Source organism: Salvia miltiorrhiza, chromosome 4, assembly GCF_028751815.1.
Source record: "Salvia miltiorrhiza cultivar Shanhuang (shh) chromosome 4, IMPLAD_Smil_shh, whole genome shotgun sequence".
In the NCBI taxonomy this organism is placed as follows: Eukaryota; Viridiplantae; Streptophyta; class Magnoliopsida; order Lamiales; family Lamiaceae; genus Salvia; species Salvia miltiorrhiza.
In genome coordinates, this window is record NC_080390.1 from 12,497,058 (window position 1) to 12,515,459 (window position 18,402).

General features: G+C 37.2%; 2 protein-coding genes across 2 annotated transcripts; one reads left to right on the forward strand and one right to left on the reverse strand.

Annotated features, from left to right (window-relative positions):
* Window positions 1–1,786: 1,786 nt before the first annotated feature.
* LOC131022764 (TOM1-like protein 6) lies at window positions 1,787–5,877 on the forward strand. The gene is made up of 9 exons (XM_057952285.1): window positions 1,787–2,345; window positions 2,848–2,926; window positions 3,054–3,152; window positions 3,638–3,751; window positions 3,868–4,025; window positions 4,131–4,212; window positions 4,296–4,381; window positions 4,481–4,759; window positions 4,841–5,877. Exons 1-9 carry the CDS (start codon window positions 2,218–2,220, stop codon window positions 5,646–5,648), a joined length of 1,833 nt encoding a protein of 610 aa, XP_057808268.1. The 5' UTR covers window positions 1,787–2,217; the 3' UTR covers window positions 5,649–5,877.
* Window positions 5,878–6,214: 337 nt separating this feature from the next.
* LOC131022765 (regulatory-associated protein of TOR 1) lies at window positions 6,215–16,517 on the reverse strand. Its single transcript, XM_057952286.1, has 23 exons — window positions 15,771–16,517; window positions 14,240–14,342; window positions 13,438–13,520; window positions 13,147–13,305; window positions 12,927–13,043; window positions 12,689–12,846; window positions 12,033–12,187; window positions 11,803–11,947; window positions 11,624–11,702; window positions 11,356–11,457; window positions 11,049–11,132; window positions 10,841–10,951; window positions 10,306–10,659; window positions 9,960–10,146; window positions 9,241–9,849; window positions 8,740–9,072; window positions 8,540–8,663; window positions 8,304–8,428; window positions 8,061–8,206; window positions 7,847–7,948; window positions 7,506–7,591; window positions 7,138–7,222; window positions 6,215–7,023 (listed from the first exon to the last, which is right to left on the reverse strand). The coding sequence occupies exons 1-23, from the start codon at window positions 16,107–16,109 to the stop codon at window positions 6,685–6,687; spliced, it is 4,125 nt and encodes a 1,374-aa protein (XP_057808269.1). The 5' UTR covers window positions 16,110–16,517; the 3' UTR covers window positions 6,215–6,684.
* Window positions 16,518–18,402: the final 1,885 nt, after the last annotated feature.

Below are 18,402 nucleotides of genomic sequence, written 5' to 3' on the forward strand. Positions count from 1 at the left end.
ACATCTCAATAAATATCATTAGATACAAAATCTCGAAGTCAATTAAAAACATTCCACATATAGCACATTAATTAACAATGAATTTCATCTAGCAAATTGGGCTAAGCTATTATTATTATTATTATTATTATTATTATTATTATTATTATTATTATTATTATTATTATCCTCGAGCTTTAGCATTATTATATGGATAAGACCCAATGACCCATCTACCTAACTTGAATATTATCAAACTAAATTCAATTTTAGACACCTATATATGTAATGTTGGAGGCAAATATGAATTGACCGTAAAATATTGTAAAAATGGAATCTGAGGTTGATGTTATATTGGACATTCACTAGACTCCAATATTTCTTATTGATTAAATTTGACGAACTTTTTGTACTTTTCATGGAACCTCACCCCTCATTTGACAAGAAGTTTCACATATTGTAACAAAACAAGATAATCCAAATTCAAAACTACACACAAAGATTACACAATTTTGTCCCACACCATATGTTTCACATATTATTCGACTCAATCATTTTGCAGCTAGCCCATGCAATATTACCAAAATTTGTCCAATATGGCTACCGCGCTACATTTCAAATGTTCACACCTAATTAAGTCCTACTCCCCACATGCCCCAAATAACTTCCTATATTTTCTTTTTGGGACGTTCTCTAAATAACTGTTTATCATTTTGAAACATTACTCCATCACTAATAATATTTTATTTATTCTTACTTTTCAATTTTTCACCATTCTTAAGTATTAATTATAACACATTTTCATTACTTTCAATACTAATTATAACATTTTTTCTCACTTAACAACTTTTTCTTAAAATCATATCGTTCCCTACTAGGAAGTTATTCGGAGGACGAAGGGAGTACAAATTATTCAATTCGTTTTAGGCAAAAAAAAAAAAAAAAAAAAAAAAAAAAAAAAGAACCTTTCTAATTCCAACACATGGTTTATGAATTATGATTAAGTGGTAATTAAGCCTTGAATAAAGTTCGATAATCTTGTTATTGGAATGATAAATGTCTAAAACAATTTCAATGAATTCTTATATACCGGATCTCATCTGAAAGATCTGGTGAAATTTGAACAAAAATTATATTTGTTTAGTTACTTAATTATACTTAAATACACAAACTTTCACTTAATTATAATTTTATATCTAAATTAAAAATGGTTAATTGTCTGTAGAATAATGATTTACATACAAAGTTTAAAAAGTTGCGTAAAAACTTTAAAAGGTAGCATGATAAGTACTAAACTTTCATCAAATTTTTGGAAGTAAAATCAGATTAAATTGATAGTTCGATAATTATCATGTTATATTTTAAAGTTTGTATACAAAATAAGAATGTGATGAAAGTTAAATGATTACCATGCTACTTTTTAAAGTTTGTATGCAAAATAAGAATATGATGAAAGTTAAATAATTATCATGCTACCTTTTAAAGTTTGTATGCAAAATTAAAATGTACTAAAAGTTCATTAATTACCACGCTATATTTTAAAGTTTGTATGCAAAATTAAAATTTAGTGAAAATTCAGCATTTTGCAAGTAATTAACCCAATTAAAAATCATGTCACCAAAAACACAAACTTTCTATTATTATAATTTTTCACACAACTTATTACGATAGAATTTTATTGAAAATCAATAATCATGTGAAAATTGACAACATTTGAAAAATTACGTAATTAAAGATATAATTTAATCATGTATACAATTCCAAAAGCTTGTATTCTATGTATGAGATCCCAAAAATCAATTTCATTGTAACGTTTAGAAAAACTCAAGAGGAGAGAGAGAGACTAAAATAAAGGAGTGTTAGAGAGAGAGTAGAGAGTCTGTTTGGCGGCGAGTGCAACACGGCGGAACACAAGAGCGCGTGTGAGCAACGCTTTCTGCAGAAATAAAAGGGAATTTTAATACAATGGAATCCCAAAGCGATAAAAACCAAATTTCCTAAAAATCAATACCATAGCCATGTAAAAGTTAGCCCAAAATCAGTTAATAGCTTTAAATTATTTAGAGCAGGAGCAAAAGAATTAAACAAAAGGGAAAAGAGAAAATTCTTTCGCGAAATTGCAGAGCACAATAGTCAAACTCACCCACAAAAATTCCTGGGTTTTCTTTCTGATTATTCTTCTCTTCTCGAGCATAAACAAAAGGGCTTTCGCCTAAATTGAGGGCAACAAAGAAAAACATGATTTCATCAATAGCTTCGTCTTCTTCGGCTACTGTGAGAGTCGAGAAAGCTACGAGCGAGTTCTTGATCGGACCCGATTGGACGCTCAATATGGAAATTTGTGATATCGTTAATTCCAATCAGATGTATGTTTTTGTTTGTCATGTGATTTTTTTTTTCTGGGTTTGTTTATTATGTTTTAGTTTTCTTATTTTTCATGCAAAGTTGACTTCTTTACCGTTATCTTCTGTTGGGTTTGGAGAAAATATTGAATTTCTTTGGTCTCGTTTGTGAACATGTTGATTACTGTTTTTTTGTGATTAATTGCTCTATTTTTGGGTTGAAAAATTGAAAAGAATATTTGGAAATTGGAATTGGGTGTGTTGATCAAAATTCTTTATTCAAGTTATATGCAAACTATGAAAATCAAGGATAAAATAGGAAGATGATTTGCTTATTATAATGCTTTCTTGTGTGGCGAGGGAATTTTGAAATATTGCATAATTTTATCCACAGAGAAATTGATGAGGGGGTTTGGTATTTTTGATTGACTATGTAGCTGTATGTATAGTTTGTCCCTTGTTATAGGGTATATGTATTGGAATTTATATTCAAGCAGCAATTTTTTATGGTGGAATTTTGTTCTAGGCTTGCAAAAGATGTTGTGAAAGCTGTGAAGAAACGGTTGCAGCACAAGAACCCCAAAGTTCAATTGCTTGCTTTAACGGTATTATGTGCTCTAGTCGTTTTCTGTTTGTTGAAAAACTTAGTTTGTAGCTCAAGTGCGTGAAAAGAGTAGTCTTTGTTTGAGGCAAGATTGATTGATGTTTGCTTCCTATGTCGTCTCTTTGTAGCTTCTGGAGACGATTGTCAAGAACTGCGGCGATTATGTTCATTTTCAGATTGCGGAAAAGAATATACTTCCGGAGATGGTCAAGATTGTAAAGAAAAAGGTGAGCATGTGAATTAGTCCGATGATACTAAAATAGATTTATGTGTTTTTTTTCAGCTGGAATCATGGTGGGGGAAAGTCCACATTGAATGAGTGTTTGTTGCCTCGTTCAGATAGATCAGTACTTATCCTTTCTTGAATGCCTTACAGTACTTTTCTGTTTATGGAGGCTTCGTCATTTATTTATTTGGGTATTCTGCTAATATTTGCATATGGATTGAATGGGTTTGTTTGAAAACATCATGATTTTACAGTTCCGAATCTTCGTTGATATGATTCTTTTGCTGAACTAATGATTTTTGGCCGATGCTACTGATGATTAAGTGAGTTCCGTTTCTTTGATTTTTCATTTGAACTGATGAGGCTCGTATCGTATAAGATATTTCTCCTCTTATCAATGTTTGGATTTCAAGCTTATATTTTCATGTATACTCATCAACAAGATCGTGCTCAGAGTCTAATAGGGTAATTCTTTGATGCTTTCAGACTGATATGCACGTAAGAGATAAAATTCTAACCCTGGTCGGCTCGTGGCACGAGGCATTTGGTGGGTCGGGAGGAAGATATCCTCAGTATTATATGGCTTATGAAGATTTGAGGGTAAATACTTATATATTTTACTTGTATAGCGGTAGTGATGTCGAGGCCTTCAAAATGGTTTTTACTGTCACCTTTATGGAGGAAAATTTACTAACTGCTGTGTCTTTTTATGGCAGCGCTTTGGTGTACAATTTCCTCGGCGCACTCCTGATGCTGCTCCGATATTTACTCCACCTGCTGCACATGCAGTATCGACTCCTCCACCAGGTTATGGAATGCCAAGTAGCTCTTCTACGAGGCTCGATCATGCCATGGCAGCTGAAGATACATTAAGGTTGGGGTCGTATTCACTTGGTTGGTCGTTGAGCCTAAGAAACGTCGTGTCTTTTGACTTGATCATCCAGTTCTGATTGACTCTCCTAAATTCTTACTCTTGTAGTTTATCGAGCCTAAACTCCATGCGCGATGTTCTTGAGCTCTTGCGCGATATGTTGCAAGCAGTTGATCCTAGTGATCGCTCGGTATATTCGTCTACAAACCCACACCTTTGTGACAAGAAAATAGTGTTTAGATGTGTCCCTAAATATTACTCTTTCCATTTCAGGCTGTTAACGATGAAATTATAGTCGACCTCGTTGAGCAATGCCGCGTCAATCAAAGAAAGCTGATGCAGTTGTTGGGGACAACCGGGTTAGCATTTCTTATCGCATTTTTTGTCTGAGGCGTGTATGAATTCTTCGTTCTAAACTCGTTTTTCATCGTTGTAATTTCGATCCCTTTCCTTTACAGAGATGAAGAGGTTCTCGTGAAGGGTCTTGATCTAAACGACAGCTTACAGAGCGTTCTTGCAAAACACGATGCTATTGCATCGGGTTCGCCTCTTCCACCCAAACCCACTCCCACCACACGCGCAGCTTCTGAGAAACACGAACCCGATCTCAGATCCTCTGAGGTGAGCACGCCGCCTGCAGCATCCAACGAGACCCCGCCTGCACCGGCGTTCCCTGCTCACACCGTGATTGATGAGGAGGACGATGAAGAAGACGACTTTGCGCAGTTGGCTCGAAGGTCAAACTCTTATTTATAAGAAGTTATTGTCTCTCTTTCATCACATATTTGATTCTAATACCGAACCCCGAACGCCTGCAGACATTCAAAAGCTCGGAGCGACGTTTCTCAAAACTCATCCACGGCTAAGAGTGACGCGGAAGCTCCCTCGAGCCCCGCTATGAGCAACGCACTAGTCCCCATTGACGCGCCTGCATCAGTGGAAACAAAAGATCAGAACATCATAGAGCTCCTCAGCATTGTCCTGTCGACGGGCACCTCGAACGAGCAGACGTCTTCTCCAAACCATATGCCTTCTTCGACTAGCTCAGGTACGACATTCTCGACCGAGGCTTATCCCAGTGCTAACAACGGCTTCGCCTTCAACAATTATGTCGCTCCGTGGGCTCAGCCTCAGCCTCAGCCACAGCCGCAGCCACAACAACCGCAGCTTCAGCCCTACCAACAACCTCAGCCTTCATACAACTCACAATCACCACAAGTCTATCCTCAGCCACAATATCAGTATAATACAAGCCAACAACAACCACAACCACAACCGCAACCTCAAAATTCCCAATATGCATACCCTCCTCCGCCGTGGGCCGCCACGCCGGGTTACTTCAGCAGTCATAACCCTGTGTCAAGGCCGGCATTCACACACTCGGCTCCTAGGCCCGCCACGCCTAGCAACAATGGAGCCCGGTATGATTTCGCCAACGGAGAGGTGCAGGCGGCCAGCTCAAGCCCAAGGTCGGGTGCGGGGCAGAAGCCCTTCATCCCATCATACAGATTGTTTGAAGATCTTGATGTGTTCAGCAGTGGAGATGGGAGATTCAGACCGACGAGCAACGCGTCGCCGAGCTTGTCGGGGCCCACGAGCCAGAATATGGTTGGAGGGAGGAAGTGATATGATATCATCAGACTGGTGTATATATCCCTCTCCCTCTGGATTTAATTTAATTTTTCGAAACAACACTTTGAGTTTAGGTGGTGTAAGTATTAGATTCGTTTGAATAACGCTTATTGCTCTCTAGTTTCGAGTCAGGCACCCAAAATAAGTTGTTATCCCAGAAAATAAGTATGTGCTTCCTACTTCTTCAGATTGAATTTATGGATTGATTGATTTTCAGCCGCCCTAGTTTGCCAGCTCATTTTCAAGAATTTGGACGTGAAAAAAACATCTCTAACTAATATTTTCAAACTTACGATTGATGAGGTATGTTTAATATCTGAAAACCATGTAAAAGATGGATACTTCTCAAATTAAACATCTCTAACTAATTCTCAAAATGAGCTCCAAATAGTAAATAAGATGGATATTTCACGTATTAGACCAAATAGTAAAAGATGGATACTTCAAATATTTCACGCATTAGATCAAATATATAGAAAAGAAAGACATTTATAAATACACAAGAAAGGGGTCGAACAGTACAGAAGAGAGACCAAGGAGAAAGACATCACTACAGCAAATTAACAATTAAACTATAATTAGTCAGAAACCATTTCAACTATACAAATTGAACAAAGTTGCTGCAGCTGTTAAATAAGTATGAAAATAAGGGGAAGAAAGAGATAACAGAAGGGGGTGAAAAAGAGAGAAGAAAAGAAAAGAAAAGAAAAGAAAAAAGCACACTAAAGAAATACAGGACCAATTGAAAATAAAAGTAAAATAAAAAAATAAAAATGGACATATTTACACCTTTCTTGACCTATAAACAAAGATTATTTGCCAAAGCCTCCATAGAATCCAGTCGATTCTTCCTTTTTTTTCCCAGAGAGTTGATCCAAATGAGTGGAGGCTTAATTAATATATTATACACCTTCAACAGCGAGCCGAGCGTGCACCTTCATACCAAGAGACGACGTGCTTTCTTCGGTTGACCGGTCAATAGCAGGCAATGTAGTTGTCGAACTCCAAATCACGGGGGACTGAATGATATTCATCTTGGTGGAGAAATCTCATCAGCATATATCGAAACACAAGCATCAGCAGCACCAGCAGCGAGTAATACTTGGTAGGGATGGAAGGTCAGGCAGCTAACAGATCCTATCTTTTGGGCCATGAAAGTGGGATAGTACCGTATTGTGCCTAATGGATCGCCCTCCAGATTGAAGACCTTGATTAGTTGCTTGGCTGAGCCACTTGCGATGAGAGGGGCGTGCCTATGAACTGCTAAAGCTGTAAGCGACCCCCTGTGGGCATCGATAGTCAGGTACGTGTTTTTGGCACATCTCATATCTAGGAACTGAATATTTCCCGCTTGTGATGCGCTGACGATCTGAAAAAACAAACAGAGTAATGACGGGGCGCCTTCCAGATTTTTAACAAGTATACACAAAACTACACCAACTAGTTATATATTAATTTTTTATAGGGGGAGGAAAACAGTCACCTTTGCTGGTTCAAGACCAGGTTGGAAGCCAATACCAACAACTCTTTCAACTCGTTGAGTGTGAGGTCGGGTTTCAGTAACAAGCCTAACCAATTCAGGCAAAAGAAAATGAGCTCCATACACAATAGAAAATCATCCAGGATGAACCAACAGATGTGTTCAAAAACATCACATAACCACATATAAACATGTACAAATGATCAGATGTAATGGCCGGATAAGCTTGAAAGATATGTTGCTATGACTGGGAAACGTGTGTATATTTGGCAGTTTGCTAGTTATCAAGATGACAAATGAAGCTACAATTGACTATTGTTGTTTTTCTTTTTGTAAAGGTATTTTTGCCAAAATACAAAAGAAGCTCTTACATATCTGGAGTGCGAATATCATATAATCTGACATAACCATCCACAAAACCAGCAGCAAATTGACCTCCATGAACTTGAGAAACAGCCTGCAAATTTGATGAAATTGGTTAATCAACCATTTCTCAGTGCAAATTCATTCATAAAAACAAACAAAATGCACAATGATAACATGGGAAAAAGCTTTGCTGATAAAGCATCGGTTTGCAGGATTAGGGTGAACAAATAGGCAAAAACTGACGAGACAACCATTTCAGAAGTACTGGAGTGAAAGAGGAAGCGCTAAAGTGTTCAACAAACTCCTCGAACTAAATGAATAATCAATTCTGGGTATTTACACCCACCAGTGCTGAGATGCTTGAATCTTGTGGTAAGGGAATGGTGTTGACAAGCTGCTCTTTGTCCAGATCCCAAGCCATGATAGATGATATATCACCGGAAGAAAACTGGGTAGGGCACAATAAAGGATACCATTGACATTAAAAAACTGTATCTTGACGTTAAAAAGAAAAGAGTAAAACAAAAGCACACGCAGAGCACAGTAGCTCAATGACATACAAGATATCCTGACTGCTGTTGCCAATCCACAACAGCATTCACACCATGGGCACCAGGTCTGTGACCTTGAATCGAAGAAAAAGCAGTAACTAACTTCTGTTGTCCTTTTGATGTGTAATCTTTCCAAATCCGGATATTCCCATCATCTATATTAACATAAGCAGAGTAGAGTTCAGCATCAACTAAAACAACAAATATGTAAATGGAGACCTCCCTAGTCCCTACTTGAGGTGAGAGAATTACTTGATGCAACTAGAAGCATGCTCTCGTCAAATTCATTAACAAGACACAGCTTGGAAACTCCTTTGTCAGGGTAATCATGGTTACTGAAACTGTTGAGCAGGGTTGCTTCCTCGTAATTCCATACCCTAATGGATTACATGCAAAGGAATTAGCTAATCATACAAAATGTGAATATAAGAACAATAATGAATCACATTGCACCATAAAGATAATTCCATTCAACAACATTTTCCTACCTAATCCTTTCATTTTCATCTGAAGCAATCACAACAGGTGAGAATGGCTGCAGCAAAGCAGTTTTGGTGCCTGTCTCAAACTTGGTATCCCAACTGGCAATTTGATTATGCAGTTTACTCACAGCTGCCAAGAAAAACTAGCATTAAGAGACAGCAACTACAGACAGGATCATGACACTAAACTATTGTTGAGGACATACAGGAGTGTTGGCATTTTACTATATGATCTAGTGCCAATTTCTCTCTTTCTTCTCTTCTAGCAATTATGTCTTCACTATCATCCATTGCAGTAAGAAGCGGTTTTGAAAAGTGACCACAGCTCCAATTATAGATCATTGATTGCGGAAGAAAACTACGTTCTGAAGCACCAGATGGTCCAGCAGAAGCTAAAAGTGGATCAGCTAGCCCTGAATCTGGAGAATTAATCAGATGCGGCCTAAATTCCAAGGAGCAAACTCTCCGCATTCCTGTCAAGTAGCTTGGTCTAGGAGGACTAACAGGAGGAGTTCTAAAAGTCAGCGGCAAATGAGCTCCTACAGGAAATTTTAAAAAAATTACATTAAATGACAAGTAACAAAATTAACAGAGAGAATAAGATAACATGAAATTTCAGAAAACATGTAGCAGTGTTCATCTATTTTTTTACCCAAACAATGGCACAAACTGCTCCAGAAAGAATTAAGCAATAAACACAGATTTACCTCCATTCAATTCAAACCAAGATGATGAACGAGCTAGTCCAGCCAGACTGGAGCTTGCCGCTGTATCACCAAGACGAGCACTTGCACCAGCAGTCTTGATTGATTTAGCAACAACTTGTTCAATACCAATAACAGACAATACTCGCCTTCCAAGGGATGCAACACGTGGTGATGGATCCTTCGCCAGATTGCACATAGCTAATACGCATTGTGAATATAGTGCATTATCAAGTGGTCTTCGCCTTGAATGGTGAAGAACACCATTGCTGACAGAGTCATTCGGTGCTCCAGAATCAGAATGCAGGGACGAATCATCAGAAAGTGGAGACCCATGCATTATCCCAGAGGTAGCAAGAGGGCTGCTGGTGGATACTCTCCCATCACGAACAACAGGCTGGCTTTCGTTACCAACTCGTAATAATGGAGCAATTGGAGAAGGAACTATGCTTCCATGAGGCATGTAGTGAGTTGGAGTTGTATAGCCACTACCAGAACCCTTGACTGCGAAAGATGGCAAGGAAGTGAGTACAGAACCAGATTGAGGTTTCCAATATGCAGCAGCAACTGACTTCAGGTGTTTGTTGTGGCCAAAGGCAAACCGCGAAAGAGCTGCAAACAGGAATGGAGTTAATAACTTAATAGAGGAAATGGGTGGTGGATGATAGCACAAAACAACAATAAGCATTATAAAGGGTAAGAACGATAGAAGTAGTGCATACCCACAGCAACTTCAGCTCGCACCAATGGGCTTCCATCCGAAACAACATTTAAAAGGTTCTTAACAATACTGGCTTCAGCCCTAACTTTTTCATCATCATCACAATCTTCATCTCCATGACCATCTCTCGACGTGTCAAACCCTATATCAAGGGCGGTGCCTAGAGCAAAAACCGCTGCCGCACGGACCTTTACAAAAGTTCATTAAAATTACATAATGCACATCAACTATAAGTAAGGACATTAAAGAAAACATCACAAAATTTGCATATGCTTTCTGTTCATGGCTACTATTAGATTGCAAACAGACAGTGAAAACAGATAAATACTGATAAGAAATAGTAAGACCTCTGGCTGGGGCTCAGAAAGTAGCGGTGCAAGTATAGCAGGCGCATCAGCCTGAAGGCCTAATAGTTGAGCCTCCAAAAAATCCTCCCATAGTTTCCCAAGGCACAAGCATATCCACTGAAGGAACAATGGTTCAGTTTGTGCCTCGTTAGGAGATGAGCACTGGAGGTGCTTGAGGCAGACATGTATAAGACCAGCTTCAATGCAGGTCTCCTGACCACGCCTATGACCATCTACAATGACGGCCAACACAAATGCAGCCATTGCACGTTGCTCGGGATAGGCTTCAACACTATCAAGAAACCTAATGAAATAAGCGTGCCCTCCATCCTTTACAAGATCAACCTGACAAGACTGCAGGAACACACAAGATTTCAAGGTTCAGCATACTAGTAGTAAATGTAGTCATTTCACAGTGCTACTTGTTCTATCTAAAGCCATACAAAAGGTGATGCCTCCCACAATTTGACACCGGCTGGAAACTGATGATAGATCATGTTGAAAAAAAGAAAATAGGAAATTATTCCAAATTTACCTTATCCAGTGCAAGGATCTTTGTCCAGATGAACACAAGAATTTGTCGCAGCTCTGGTGTGGTAGTTTGTAAAAGTTTCAGAACATAAGGAAATATTCCCACAGATAAGGCCTGCAATGGGGACAAAAGAGCATTAATATGTCAAACCACAAGGTCCAATATGGATTCATAAACAAGACAAAAAAACAACATATCCATAAAAAAGTACCAGCTCCACAGCCCAAGGTCCCATATCCAGAAATCTACCAAGGAGTACCAGAGCCCGAAATCTATGGCATTGACTGAGTAAGACCTGAGTGACAAATGAGGGGGGGGGAAGAGAGAGAGAAAGTAGCCAGCCATAATTAGGACAAGGCATAAAAATATCGACAAAAGCATAGAAATATGAACATCAATAACAAAAATAGCTCTTGAGAAATTTTAAACCTTTTGTAATCTCCTTCAAAAACAAAACTAGCTAAAATAACAGAGAAGAAATCCACAGACAAAAAATTCATATCTAAAGTGAGTCAGACCTGAAGAACAATGGGTAACTGCTCTGGAGGCTTTTTATGTTCTGATCCATGATCGAGCCACACTTCAAAAGCTGTTAGCTGCTCAGTAAAAAATGGACTTGGCTGCATATGAAAACAAAAATCAGTAAATCGGGTTGTATTTCACTAATAAAATCAAACGGTCAGTTGAGCTTGTATGCTGGTTTTCTAATATCCATCCTAATTCCTACACAAAAAAGTAGGCTGTGAAAGGCCAAAAGTGCATAGAGATAAAGTTTGTCGTGGATACCTGGAACTCTGCGTTTGGGTCCTCAACTAAAGTTGGAAGCTGAGAAAGACAGATTTCAGCAGCCATGTCCCATGCATCCCTGCAGAGCACAAGAAAAAGTATACTGACAGATCAATATCATCACATGAAAAAATAAGGTGCATGTGGGGAAGAGTCGGAAGACAATAAATTAAAGGTACCACATATGATGCTGATGTGTAGGCGGCAACATTGGATATGAAATTGGTGAACAATTTGCAGATCGCATTATCCTTTCAGCCAGCAAAAAGTTTCTAAACAAGCTGGCAACCAAAAGATCTTGCCTGAACAACCGCTGGAACAAATCTGAAATTCAAGTTGACAATTGCAGATTACCATAACCATGATGTCCAAATACAATGACCACATGAAATTATATGTATTTCATTACCATGTGGAAGTACATTCCAGGCGATAGTGTCAGTCACAGCTGTAAATATCCAGTTCAATTCCCCAAGAAGGGTCTTCCGGTCTGTTTGGCGGCCAGGAATTCTATCTATCAAAGAATAATCAAAGGACTCGTGCAGTAGCGACCGAGTGCAGAACCTGAAGAATTATTGCATAAGAATATCCAAATTCTTTAAGATATATCTAGAAAAAAAAAAGAAACAACCAAAAACATATAATATAAGCAACAGAGGCCTTCGTGCAGCAGGACACAAGCAATCATATTTTTTCCTATTGAAGCAGTTGCAATGCACTGAAAACTGGATACATCTGAGTTTATATAGAAGGATAAATACGAGTATATAAATCAGAGTGTTGCAAAGAATCATTTTTTAAGGACCAAGAATGATCTTTTCCACAAAATCTGGGTGAGTTTATCTGAGATTGAGAATTAGCATCCATGCCAGACACCCTTGGGGCATTACAGAAACAGAATGCCAAGAATTACATAAAACCTAAATCATCTTTTCACAATCTACAAAACACGGGGGATTCTAGAAAAACAATCAAAAGAATTTCAAAAATCAATTAACACCTGATGATAAAATACTTTAATGGAAACAGAATTGACAGTGAAGTTGTAGAGACGCAGTTGATCACCATCTTAAAGCCATTTTTATCGGCGTCGTGAGGCAAGAAGTAAATACATCAGCAGGAAACTCAGCACTTTGTGGAAGTGTCTCGTGAGCTTCACAGGCCGCAAGTAAAATGCAATCCCTCGTAGGAGCTCCGGAAGTAGAAGTAGAATAATCTTGGAGCTGTTGTAAAATGAGACACATTAAAAAAAATTGCTATGTAAATCTAAACAAAAGACAAATATATCAGTAGGAAAAACTACCTGAATGAAGGCACTGACAATTAGCCCAGCAGCAGAGCAGTCAAACACATATATAGAAGGTGTCTTCAGCCAGGAATCCAAATCGCTGATTGGCAAAGGGATGTACTGCGTATAACTCTATACAAACAATTATATGAGAAAATGAGAAATGGAGAAAAAGTGGAATAGGGAACAGGGGGTTGAGGATGGTATTTAGTAGAAAAGTTACTCAAAATAGGACCTTATTAAATAGCCAAATTTCACCATTTGGAGTTGGCTTAGGCACTCCATGTCCATTATAGTGGAACAGAACTCTTTCAGATTTTGCATATTTACGGCATGTTGTGCACAGTTTCTTTACTTCATCAACAGTGGGGTCCAATGAATACTTGTAGCGAGCCTGTCCATATGTGCAAATAATATGTTCACTTTCGCATGTATTATCTGAAAACCTCCTTTTAAAATGTATTTATCTATTAAGAAGTTCATGAAAGAATCATAATGGTGTGAAATGGTACATATGGCTTCATACCTTGGGTTGCCACCTTTCATATTGTTGATTCAAGGTTCTTCCAATTGTTTCAAGAGCTTTTTGTGGTGCCATTGAAAATGGATCTAAAAAAAGTAAGAGGCACATGAACATACATATACTTTACAATCAATCAGCAGATTAATAGTCTGTTTCTTACATATGGACAAAAGATCAGGTGAAAAAATGAGCAATGCGAAACCTTATAGACAGTCCACTCCAGCTAGTGAATAATATGCCTTATATTAAAAATAAATAAATAACCAAGGCACGGAGATTAATCCACATATATTATAGCTCAGTGCTTGCAATCCTTGTTTTCATTTTAAGGGAATGTTATCGCCTGAACTTTACGGAGTAAACAGCCCCAGCACTAACTCTTTCTTCCACACCCTTTCATAGCAAGTCCCCATCTCACCCGAGAACGAAAAACCATTCATGAGACACTCAACTACTCTTGAACCATTCGTAATTCTCAACTCGCTAAAGTGGGTGGCAAAACCATACTACAACAATAAATTTCACGGCAGAGAAGAAATAAAGGCCAAACTACCACAAGTTATAAAACAGCCATTTTTAAATAATGAATGACCGAAAGGTCCTGAGATGAACATGATAGATTATTTGCATAAAGCAACATGCTATGAATATCGTGTGTAAGCAGCAAAATGATAAGGTACAAAATGGCCCATAAAACAAAAAGTGTCCACAGGGAGATAAACAAGCATACAAGTATACAAGTAAATTACAGTGTCAACATAAAGCTAACTTAAACTCATAAGAAAAAAGAAGAACAAGTTTATACCGATCCAACATTCCATCCGGGCACAAGGAGATATCTTTATAACATCAGGTGGATCAACGCTGATATTTAAACACAAAACTAAGGCAACACATCCTGTCTTCATCTGCATCGAATATGAAGTTAACACAGTAAGATGAAATGCATTTTAATCAATAAATACAAGACTAATATCTTAGCCTGAAACATAACAGATTAATCTGCATATAAAAGCATACAAGTTATATAATTTCGAGAGAAAATCATTCCTTTAATCAAGAGACATGGACCCACAGATTGAATGAGAGGACCTGAAGCTCTACTTACGGTTTAGAGTGGTACCTTTTAAAAAACAAACAGACTATCAAACAGTTCTAGCAGAAATCAAGAACAATCATTTAACCTGATCAAAATACAACTCTCGTGTCCAAGCCCTAAGCAAGCAGCAAATAACTTTATAAAATAAATTATGTAAGCAGGTTAGATTATCAGGGCTGTGTGGCAAATGGACAAAAAAAAATGAGGAACACATTGAGGAGCATGGATCTATGATTTCCATTTTACTAGAAGGAATTTAGGAAAAAAGAGAAGGTAGAGAGGATATTGTCTATTAAAATCATGATTCCATTAGCCAAATTTCAAACTAAAAGAAATTGTGATGACTTATACATTCTTTAACATCAAACACATCTAGTAAAAAAGTCACGACAGAAGAGCCAACTTCACCCTCTATCATCCCTGTTTCTCAAAATGCAAACAGAGCATGGGAGCTAAAAAGCTGATGTCTGAGAAAATAATTGCGGGCTAAAGAATATGATAAAATAAGCAGACTTTACATTGATGGTGCTACATCATTCTCCAGGTAATACTCATAAGAATTTAGTGCAATTTCCACCTTTTCTCATGCATCAAGATAGCAACAAATTAACCCGTTTGAGTTACTCCTTTGTAATTGTAGTGCAACAAACTTGCTCCGTAATATTAATAAAATATTATGTTACAAATAAATGAACAGGAAGAGAAAAGAAAAAAGAACAAAAATATATCTTTTCGTTTTCAAATAATGGCAGTCAGTTATTCTTAAACAAAAAAATAAATAAAAAGAACACATTTAACAGAAGAAATCTAAAATAGCATCATAAAGGATTTGATATAGTTTGACCGATGGTAGATCCAACATCACTAAATTCATAATCATTTTCAACTCAGAATCCCAAGGCTTCCAAATATTAGAACTGTCATTTATCATCATGCTCGCTACAATAATAAAAACCATCACGGAGAAATCACCTTGTCACAACTATTACCACCAATCATCTCTTTCCACGGCATTGTTCATAAATTTGACAAGTTATAATTGTGACATCATGTCAGCATAACACAATATTTGCCCACACACTACAATAACAGCATATTCAATGCCCGAAATTGCTATCACAGCTAGGGAACTGAAACGACTCACGATTAGCAATGTGGGTAGCAAGAAAAACTTGAGCAATGAATCTTTCAATCAACACATAAAACACATGTCAAAACAAATTATTCAGGAGCTTACTCGATCCCGGGGCCGCCATTTAGAGACTAAACCGCTATCCGACGGCCCGGCAGGCATGCAGTCCTCAAATCCGTCGTGCCGGAGCTCACACAACACGATAGTCTGCGGCAAGTAAGCCATGCTCGTCGTGGTGGTCATTTCCGCATAGCTGCTGCTCGCGGTCTCGGTTAAATCACGGGCATTGGTGTTACTATTGACAATGCTACTGCTACTATAAACACTCCTTTCGCCATCCTCCTCGACATGATTCCCATTCTCGGTGAACTCCTCCAAGTGATTCGAAACCGCCGTCGTAGACTGTGAAAACCGTGATGCCGCCATCAAATCTCCCAATGCCATAAAATAAAGTACCCTAATTTCCAAATATTCCTAGCCCTGCCCTAGTCGAACTGATTTCGGAGGGCAACTCATAACAGGAACCCTAATTAAACCGATTGGTCTGAAAACGCGAGGGTTTTAGGCAATCTTCAGTGGAGGGGAGTAGTGAAGATGGGGCGTGCGGGATTTAGGTTTAAGAAGCGGGCTGCGATTAGTCGACGAAGCCGGTGAAGGAACGGCGTAGAGAGATGGGCAGAAGATATGACAAAGAATCCAGCTCTGAAAAACCCTAGGCGGCGCTGTCGCAACTGATGGCGGTGACGGCGGCGGGACAGGTGGAAGAGTCGATGGAGGCGTAGATATACATATGTATATACAGAGAGAGAAACAATAGAGAGAGAGAATCAAAGAGGGGAGATGTCAAGTGTAAATTTGGGGTTTTTATTATTAATCTCACACTTTCCTTTTTGTTTTTTTGTTTTAGAAAATTCCCATCTTGGAAATTATGGTTACATAATTAAAAAAAAATTGTAATATGCTGTCTAAATGGAATTCACATTTCCCTTTAAAATTCCTTTTTATTTGGAAATTTTTTAAAAAAATAGTCGTCTTTGCTTATTTTATTTTATTACTCCATTTTTAGGCATTGGGTAAATTTAAGCACGTTTTTTAAAAAAAATAACCTAATGTTTGAGAGGCTAAGGGTTGTTTGACCAAAGAAAAGCGGGATTTGGTATAATCGCACTCTCCCTATATTCTGCATAGGGTAGGGTGTAATATTTGGTGAAAATGGAAAATATTGAAATTATGAATATGTGTCACAAGCACAGAGAATTACTGTAGATCCGCAAGCACAGAGCGAAAGTAATTTTGCCTTACGGAGAGAGAATTTATTCTCGTCACGGTTCTGCATCTTTTTCATTTATCGTCATTCTATTTTCTACACTACCAAATAACATAAGGCGATGCGGCCCTTGCCTACACGAGGGCTACACGTTCTAACGTGTAGCCCATTTGCCCGTTGATGAAAGGCGCGTGTTTTTACCACGTCATGCTTTGTTTTAGCTATGGATAATTTGTATTTATGTCAATAAATTGGATCTCAAATTAAACGTATTCAGACTCAAAACTCATTATCTATAGAGAATCTATCTATTATATGAAAACACAGTTTGTGGCATTTTAACAAATAAAACAACATATCAAGGGTAAATACATTAAAAGCTGCGCAGCCCAATAACATATAAATGGCAGAGTCAAACCACAACCCCACTAAATATAATGGGGTGTTAGAAAAAATCGTGACCTTTACTTTAATATAGAATTTGAATATATCCACATTTAAATATTTCATCAACATCTCATTGAATATCAAATCTGATTAATTATTGATTCATTATTTTTTTACGCACATTCATTTACAATATTAATGTTAATTGATAAAGTACAATAATTATTTAAATGTTAGTTACATAAAAAAATAAATTGAATATTGTAATGTGTATCAATAATTGATTTATATATAAAAAAATGTCAGATTGTATTATTGCTATAATAATTCTAATTTTTTCTTTATAATTTATTTTTTGTACTATGATATTTATTAAATATAATATTATTTTCATTGGGTTGACAATATTCATTATTTTACACTACTTCAAATAAAGTAATATTTGAATAATTTAAGTCAAAAATAATGATTTTTTAGCACTACATAATTTAAAATTTTAAATAATTACTCTATCCGTTCATAATTTTTTTGCCACATCCTGAACGGCACAAGATCTAATAAAATGTGAGTGGATTTGTGATGGAATAATATACACCCTATTATTATAAATAAAAGTGATAAATTTTTCATGTATGGATAAAAAAAAAGTATCACCGCAATAGTTTCGTATAAAAAATGCTTTGACTCGTGCGATGCACGGGTGGACATATTAGTAATATATAAAGAAGGAATTTTCTCCCCTCCTCCAAGATTTACGTTTTCGTATTCAAATTTTTATTGAGTAACTGATGTCGATTATTTTATTCAGGATTTACGTTTTCGTATTCAGATTTTATTTCATTTTTTTATATTTTAATTATGTATATTTATATTTATTTATTTAATTATGTCGCTTAATTCATTAATCGCCGTGCATCGCACGAGAGGGAGTACTAGTTGAGATAAAGTATTGATAATGTTGAGAAAGTTTGCTCGGACGAGTACATGATATGTTGGAAGTTGGAGATGTTCGAGGAATTAGCGATGTACTTAGACGACGTTGATGTTAAGGGTTTTTATTTTAATTTTTTGGTAAAATAACAA

Excerpts from the sequence above, each read along its gene's own strand:
- LOC131022764 (XM_057952285.1), top strand. The coding sequence starts at position 2,218 with ATGATTTCATCAATAGCTTCGTCTTCTTCGGCTACTGTGAGAGTCGAG. Across the intron at positions 2,927-3,053 it reads TTCAATTGCTTGCTTTAACG|CTTCTGGAGACGATTGTCAA; the intron begins GTATTATGTGCT and ends GTCTCTTTGTAG. Across the intron at positions 4,213-4,295 it reads TTGATCCTAGTGATCGCTCG|GCTGTTAACGATGAAATTAT; the intron begins GTATATTCGTCT and ends TTTCCATTTCAG.
- LOC131022765 (XM_057952286.1), bottom strand. The coding sequence starts at position 16,109 with ATGGCATTGGGAGATTTGATGGCGGCATCACGGTTTTCACAGTCTACG. Across the intron at positions 10,952-11,048 it reads GACCTTGGGCTGTGGAGCTG|GCCTTATCTGTGGGAATATT; the intron begins GTACTTTTTTAT and ends TCCCCATTGCAG. Across the intron at positions 9,850-9,959 it reads GCGAGCTGAAGTTGCTGTGG|CTCTTTCGCGGTTTGCCTTT; the intron begins GTATGCACTACT and ends TCCTGTTTGCAG.